Source organism: Neodiprion lecontei, chromosome 5 (genome assembly GCF_021901455.1).
Source record: "Neodiprion lecontei isolate iyNeoLeco1 chromosome 5, iyNeoLeco1.1, whole genome shotgun sequence".
Classification (NCBI taxonomy): Eukaryota; Metazoa; Arthropoda; class Insecta; order Hymenoptera; family Diprionidae; genus Neodiprion; species Neodiprion lecontei.
In genome coordinates, this window is record NC_060264.1 from 29,291,415 (window position 1) to 29,300,096 (window position 8,682).

Sequence of the window (8,682 nt, forward strand, 5' to 3'; positions counted from 1 at the left end):
TAAACTTCAAGCTACAGCGCCCTCCTTGAACGAGGACCTCTTTAATGTCAAAACCTAAAGTTTTGAGTGGTAGGAGCGAAGAAAAAAAAAAGTTCATTTTCGACACACCCTAATATATATATATATATATATATATATATATATATATATTGTACATTCATCATACAACTACCAGCAACCCCAATTAAGCGCTTAATTATTGCGGTTTTCCACTATTGCACAGAAATATATTCATCGTTTGATGAACGTATTTTTTCAACGATTATTGTTCACGTTTTACTGCTACTTGTGATCTACGTTCAATAACCGTTTATGAAATTTATTCAATATCGGACTATTTTCAAGATACATTGAATTGTATAATATGTATATTTGATCAAATGGGTTCATACTTGTTTTACTTCAACACGATTGAGGAAAATTCAACGTTGAGTACAATATTCAGATTATGAACGCACTTTTAGTATTCATGTATGCGGAACCGCCTGATGCCAAGCGGTGGCCAAATCAGTTGATTATCTTATAATTAGTTTCCGAAAAATGGACTTTAATTACCCGTTATTTTGATGCCAATATTATGTGGTAACTAAAGCTGAACACTGATCTTGTATTCATTTACCGGTGCATGGAACATAGATATAACCAATAAAAGGAAGAGAATAAAGAAGTGTCCGAAACGTGAATAATTTCGTACCAAGAATAATAATTTATTGTACATTTTTATAATTATTTCACAATATTGGTTATCATATTATAATATATTAAATCTCATTATTTGGCACGAATTACGTCAAGACTTCAATATCTTGTATGAGTACTTGCTAAAACAAGCGTTCATCATATCCTGTCGCATTTTTAACGTCGTTTGTACGTTTATTTTTCGCGCTATTTTATCGGAGTTCTGTGCGTTATACATTGTGTCACTACTGATATATTATTCTCCTGCTCTGGTGCGTCAGCGTCGGTAACGCTGCAAGCTAGAGTAAGAGCGCAATAATTATATGTAGAGACAGAACTTATCCCATGGACCGCGCATTCATACAGTAAGTGTAAGTATAGCGAGTGGTAAGACAAGGACAGCTCGGAATAACACGGGCATATATGGCAAAGTTGATTCCCTTTTGGGCACGATCTCTCTGTCGCTCTTGCGTCTCCTCTATCTTTGTCTTTGTCTGGGAGCCTATATTCATCCCCACCCTTGCAACTGGCCTCAGGCGCTGGTTATGGCGTTATTCGTCAACCGAATGCGGAGGTGCTCGGATCGATCGGTGATCGTGTAGCAAAAAAGGTGAGAAGCTATTGTTAATCTGCGGCCTAGACGGAAGAAGCAAATTCGTCATTAAATAACGCTGGTAAGTACAACTACATATTTTTCCAAATATGGTGGTATTTTGTCTTAATACATCGAGCATTCTTGGTTGAAAAAATAATGTGTTTTGCAACTCAAATTCTGTCTCTTCTGTATTTTTTTCTTTCCTTTCTTTTCTTTCTTCAAAAGAAACTATGTGTAATGTTCTGCGTCTTTTTCTCTAAACCAAACGATGTACCATAAAAATATGGAATAGTTTATTGTTTATTATATAACGTTCATGAATATTTTTGAACTGTTTTTAAACGTTATTTATATGTGTTAAGTTTACTATGATACGTATATTATAGGTTAATTATATTAGTTCTTGTCGAATTTGAGGAAAACTTCATGTTAATAATCATCCCATGTGATCATGCGGTTATTAGTAACTTTTGCTCTGTATTGTTTGAAATCGGTTTCGTGTTTATTATTTTTTTAGATACCGTTTCAACATATCTATAACATACATATGAACTCGTAGCATCTTCCAAAGTAACAAAGTATAGTAATACAGCCACGTAAATATTTCTGTGCCATCGAAATCACAGAAATATTATTTTGACAATATTTTTTATTTTCTTTTCCCTTCAATTGAAAATAACAATTATTATCCATCAGAAGAAGACGGTCATGTTAGACAATAGAGACAATAGAGAAGATCCGTAGCAATAAAGCTTTTTCACCAGTTAGTGCAACAACTTATATAGAGGTTTATTAAAAATTATGTATTTTGATCCAAAATTCTGTTTTGTGTATATTTTCTTGGATTTGGGCTGAATAAATATTAAAAAGGGATTTGCACCTGAATAATTTTGTAAACACTGGTAAAAATAGTGGTCATCTACCCATCAAACGTATATAATACGCAGGAAATTCGTAACAAGTAATTTTATTCCATTGGATTTGACTTTGATCTTTACCGATAAACGTATAGTATACTCATGATTTACGTTCAGTAGTAGGCGTCATGATATACTATTCGAAAAGTATTAGAATATAAGCAGGACATCGGCCCAGAATTGGTTCAACGTTAAACTACGATCTTGTTTAATTTGTAGTAACAATAAATAGCGATACATAGAACTATAAGTACTATAGAATAATAATATTAGTAACAGTACTATCTAGTCCTGAAATATATCACGATTCCTACTACTGAACGTAAATCATGAGTATACTATGCGTTTATCGGTAAATGTCAGAGTCAAATCCAATAGAATGAAACTACTCATTACCTGCGTATTATATACGTTCGATGGGTAGCTGACCACGTTTTTTATTCGTGTTTACAAAATTGTTCGGCTACAAATGCCTTTTTAATATTTATTTAGCCCAAATCCAAGAAAATATACACGAAACAGCATTTTTGATCAAATTACTTAATTTTCAATAAAATTTTATATAAATTGTTGCGCTAACTCGTGTAAAAGCTTTATTGCTATGAATCTTCTGTATTGACTCACGTACTACGTTCATTAGGTTCATTTAACTTTTAGTTTTCAGAGTGGTGTGCGGATATTTACGACAAATAAGGCAAGCACGTTAAAGCGTACATCATTTCTTGTCTGGTGTGTATTATTATTTAGTTTTATAACATGCCTCATGATTTAAAAGTTCTGAGTAAACGACATTTGCGTCGCAAAACAGCTATAAATACTCGTAAAGTATTACTGAGTATTGCAGGCAATAATTGTGCACTCGAGCACCTTACGAAATCACAATTAAAAGATGCTAGTCATGAACATGTGTCTTGTATCGGAGAATATGTGCACTCTATAGATAGCGATTATGATGTTGATCATATCCATCAAAGTAATGAACAGAATGAAGAAAACTCTAATTCGAACCGCGATAATAAAGATTTCAAAGACATCGAAAGTGACATAGATAGCATCAAAGCTACGTTGTACAGTTCTGAAGATAATTCAAGTTCCGTCAGCGATGAAGTGCATTTAGATGATGAAACGAACTTTGTTGAAAATTTGCGCGACTGGGCATCTTCAAATAACATCACACATAACGCGATCGATCAATTGCTAGCATTATTGAAACCAGCACATCCTATCTTACCCTTAAGTGCTAGGACTCTACTTCACACGTCACGACGTATTGAAACGTTAAATTTAGACAACGGAGAAATGTGTTATTTCGGTTTGGAGAAATGCTTGAGACAAAAACTCGAGTCAGGTCTCAAAAAAGGACTGTCACCTGAACATACGTTGCGAGTTGATTTTAATATTGATGGGATTCCCGTTTATAAAAGTAGCGGAACATCATTTTGGCCAATTTTGGGACGCAGTATTTCAATGATCGATGATAGCCCATTTGTAATTGGTGTTTATTATGGTACGGGTAAACCGATGCCACTATCTTCATATTTACGAGATTTAATTAAAGAAACGTCACGTTTAAGCACCAATGGTTTTGAGTTTAATGGCACCAAATACTTTGTCAGAGTTGGTTTATTCGCGTGTGACGCGCCCGCGAGATCTATGTTGAAAATGTGTTTAGGACATTCGGGTAAGGATGCTTGCGAGAGGTGTAAGATTCGCGCAGTTCATCTCAACCGTAAACTGTGTTATCCATGTGACACCGAATTCCAGAAGCGAAAAGATAGTGATTTTGTTGCACCTAGTGAAAACGATCGTCACGTTAAAGGACGTTCGCCTCTTTTAGATCTTTACGTGGGACTAGTCTCCCAATTTCCTTTAGATCCCATGCATTTAATCTACCTGGGAATTTTGAAGAGGTTGCTCCTTAAATACTGGGTCGAGGGTTCACGTGATTGCAAATTGTCTAAGGATATTTTGTTAGAAATTGAACGTATAATGAAACTATTGGCGCGATATGTTCCGGCAGAGTTTCCTCGAAAGCCCCGTGGATTTTTGGATTTGCATCGATGGAAAGCGACAGAATTTAGATTTTTCTTGTTATATTCCGGCCCTGTTGTAATGCGGGATGTGCTAGATCGAAAAAAGTACAAACATTTTTTATTATTGTCTGCCGCCGTGTATATTCTATCGAATACAGCCTTGTTCTCGCGTTTTCGAAACATCGCGCAAGATATGATCGAAAAATTCGTTACTCAAGGTGCTAAGATATACGGACAAAACTTTGTCGTATATAATGTACATTCGCTGCTGCATGTCATAGACGACGTAGAACGATTTGGCCCATTAGAAGAATACAGTTGCTTTGTGTATGAAAATCATTTGGGCCATTTGAAACGACTTATTCGATCGAAACGCTTGCCGCTGCAGCAGCTGAGTAATCGACTTGAAGAACTAAGTTCTATTCGTAAAACTAATTGTCAGGAAAAATTTATTCCTAAACCCAAATTTATTGGAAATTCTCGTGAATGTCAGGCTCTGGAAACGAAAAAATTCAAAATATCAATAAAAAGGCCGGATAATGTAGTAGCTTGTGGGACAGAAATATTAGTGATCAAATCAATCCTTTTCATTGCCGGAGAATATAGAATTATAGGTACTCCGTTCAAGTACAAGCGAGACCTTTATCAGAAACCTATTAAATCTTCCAAACTAGGGATTTTTTTCGTAAGAAGTTTCAACGTAGCGAAATCTTATCGCGTCGATGATATATTACATAAATTCGTCTGTCTTCCATTTAAAGATGGTTTCGCAGTAACTCCGATACTACACGAAATGAAATAAAATTTTTATTTTTTGTTAAACATCTCAACGAAACGAGCTCTCGACAAAAAACAGATGATGAACCTACGATTCTCGGCAATGTGTACGAGGAAGAGGGATTCGTTCAAGACATGTATAGTATGTCTATGTCTACCTCGCACACATTCCCGAGAATCGTAGGTTCATTATCTCTTTTATATTAAAAGTTTGCTTCAATTGAGATGTTTAGCAAAAAATAACATTATCGTATACCTATTACCATATACCGTATATGCCGAGTCTAATTTACCTAGTAGTCCAATATACCCAACTCTACCATATGTTCATAACATCACTTTTGAGCTGATTTATTATAGTTTTGTACGTCACATTGACGTTCAAGTATTGGTTAGACATGCGTTCCCAAAATCTTCATAATGTTTCATGATCGATTCATCTTTTAACTTATATACTACCTTGCATATTCCTATGTTGATGTCCTAATTAAAAACTTTTAAACTGGCACTTTTTGCTCAGAGTGGAATAAAAGTGCTTGAATTTTGATCAAATATAAATTTATACACCAGACTAGAGAATATGATACATTTAACGATGTTTTTACTCAGTCGTGCTGCAGAACTATGTATGCGGTGATTGAATTCTTGGTTGGCGAAGATAGAGAATGCGCATTGGTACCAGTTCTTTGGCTGGTCGAAAACAACACCCAATGTTACTGGCCACGGACAAAAACTGAAGATCATTTTACAAAACTTGTAAAATCAAAGGCTGCCTATGAAAAAACATGGCCAAAGTTTGCCATTCACAAAGTACTGCATACCGGAGGTGATTATTGGAACGTAGAACTTTTTTTTACAATTGTATACGGATTGAATGTTTCAATCATATTAATTTTCACTTGGATAAGAGTTACGACGATATATTTTGATCATATTGTACATTTGTGATTAATTTTGCTAATCAATGAGCATTCGGTATTGATTGATATTCCTTGATTAACTAACAGATGACTACCACGACACCGAAGCAACGATGGCGCGCCTACTGGAGCTGGGCACGTCCGATGAATCCGGAATAATTCGCAACATCGCTAAAAAATCCACTGTAATACCTCAGCAAGATATTACCAATGACGTGGACGAGAATGAAGCTACGAACAGTGATGATGTCGAACCTGAGCCGCAAAAGAAAAAACGTAAACACAAAACCGACAAGAAGAAGGCTAAAAATCGACACGTTAGTAACAAAAAAAAAAAAACGAAGCGTTCTCGTGAAAGTTCAAGTAGTTTAGGTTACACCTCTTCAGCTGACGAGAATTTGCCACCGTCCGAAGTCGATGAATCGACTTCTAACCGTAATAAGAATACTCGCTACATTAACTCAGCCAAAGGATCTACCAAAAATCAGACACCAAAGAAAAACTTGGCCCACAAGATCGTACAGCACCAGTATAATGATAATTCCCATGAGTCACCGAATCAGTTGTCTGGATATGAAACATCAAATAGAAACATTTCTAGTAGGATCATCAGGTCTACCACGCAATATGACTTATCAAGATCCTTTTCACAACTTGAACCTTCAACCCCGACCACATCACGCGAACAGAATACCTTTGAAGAAAAAACTCTGCAGTATTTAGAACACATTAAATCCTACACTGAACAAAACCATCTGCTACTACGTAAAATCTTCTCAAAACAGAAGGAAGTCAGCATCGACGTAACAAAGAAACCAGCCGAATTCCCAAAACTTCCTCTTAACTCCATGGAAGACTTCTCCAACCTCGAAAATATCCTGAAATCCGAAGAGCATCGAACTTATTTAGTGAGTAGACCTTGCAATCATATTCAAAATATGTATGTCATGACATACGGATAGGTACTAATACCGAGCGTATTCTTCAATGAGGGCCAACCCCCTCCCTAGCGCAAACCAACACAGGCACATGAGGCTCGGCCGGGAGGGGATAGAATGCCAGTGGCCATGTTAGTCTCCACTCGACCGAACTTCACGTACGCGTCATGTGCCTGAGTTGGCTTAGCACTAGGGAGGGGGTTGTCTCTCATTGAAGAATACGCTCGGTATGTGTTGACTGCAAAGGAATAATGAAAATTACTACAGGCATACAGAATTGCGGTTCGTAACGTTTTAACCCTCTCGGACCGTATGTTGCTTCTACGCAACACGCACTTTGAGGCTTCATAAAACTGTATCGGTCGCAAGGTCAGGGTTCTAACTGCATAGTTCCATTAAGCAAGGTCAGATGGCCTTATAGATACTCCTAAACCCTGAGGTAAACTGCTTTCACCCATCGAAATATCAATATGGTGAGAGATTTTCATTCAACATGAAATCGGTCTCGGTCTGATCGAGAGGGTTAACGTTAAAAAATGCTGAAAAAATATTAGGAATCGACAATCTCCAACTAGTCAAAATTGTTATCGATGTTGATAACAGTAAGAATATTTTGAATTCAATTCGACATTCATTCATTTTAGTATTTTGTTGCAGACCGGGAAACTGGCTTCTATTGGAGGGACAAGCGGTCGCCAATGTGTGTTGGCTATAATGAGGTCACTACTCACAAACGAATTAGCGATGCAATTCAATTGGGCAGGGAGGGACAAAGTCTCATTTCAAAAGACATTGACAATGGAAACTGTTTACGGTAATGAATAATTCATGAAATTTTCGAGAAACAGTTATTACTTGGATTTATCGTGTGAAAACAATATTATTCACACATTATTATTCAAATTATGCAAACTGTTAACTTTTTTCCCAATATATTCGAGATTCATCACAATTTACATTGAAATTATTCCTTATCAGTTATCAATATCGTGATATTGTACCTTCCTTTTGATGTATTTTTTCTCAGAGGCTGTGAAACAAACCTTTCTTGGCAAGAAGGAAATTGGTGATGCAACCGAAACCAGTGTTTCGTGTGCCGTGAAAGACTGGTTAAAACTAGCTCGATCACGGCATACCTATGTACGAAAGAAGGGCTAAGAAACTGTGGTAAACGTCAACTAATTTTAAAAACAGTCATATAAAAGTACAAATCATACAGGCATATAAATATTTCTGATATAAGTGTAATATTCTTAGCGTTTTCTGTTAGTTGTAACTACCGTGAAGACGAAAGTATAGTGTAGGTTGAGCTGTGTCTATGAGCTACAAGATGTACCTTTTTTTTTGATAAATGAGTATTTATAGATATAAGATATTTGTGTAACGTTCTAACAAAGATATAATAAAATCGATTCACATATATAAACTAAATTCGTACGCTTTCTAACTCAACCCAGACTTGTTTCTAGCTAACGTGAAATGATCTTCCTCTATAGCAGTGTACTATATACGCTTTCAATTACACATCCAAGATACGTTATGTATTCAAGTCTAGAGGTCCAATTAAAAACGTTTTTTAACACTGTATAATATTCGTTTAGACATAAATAATGAAAGATTAAAGCGTCATTAACAGAAAACATTTTGTCACGTTAGTTAAACGGACATTGTCAACACATTTTAATAGAAAAAATTTCCTTCATAATTTGAGTTTTAAAACGTACTTGCGAAACGTCTCTTAGTAGTCATCAATATCCAAATATTAGACGATTACCATAAATATTAAAATAACGGATTTTCGATACGTTTTATCAACAAATTGAG

At 35.8% G+C, this 8,682-nt stretch overlaps 1 protein-coding gene across 5 annotated transcripts; it reads left to right on the forward strand.

The window, feature by feature from the left end:
* Window positions 1-735: 735 nt before the first annotated feature.
* Window positions 736-8,289, forward strand: LOC124294487. 5 transcript variants are annotated; one of them, XM_046739726.1, is made up of 6 exons: window positions 736-1,352; window positions 2,848-2,919; window positions 5,610-5,826; window positions 6,008-6,828; window positions 7,503-7,672; window positions 7,886-8,289. In XM_046739726.1, exons 3-6 carry the CDS (start codon window positions 5,625-5,627, stop codon window positions 7,926-7,928), a joined length of 1,236 nt encoding a protein of 411 aa, XP_046595682.1. In that variant the 5' UTR covers window positions 736-1,352; window positions 2,848-2,919; window positions 5,610-5,624; the 3' UTR covers window positions 7,929-8,289. The 5 variants fall into 5 exon arrangements, 4 of the variants coding, with proteins under 4 accessions (XP_046595682.1, XP_046595680.1, XP_046595681.1 ...); XM_046739724.1 differs by having other exon boundaries at window positions 747-1,352; window positions 7,516-7,672; XM_046739725.1 differs by lacking the exon at window positions 2,848-2,919 and having other exon boundaries at window positions 747-1,352; window positions 7,516-7,672.
* Window positions 8,290-8,682: the final 393 nt, after the last annotated feature.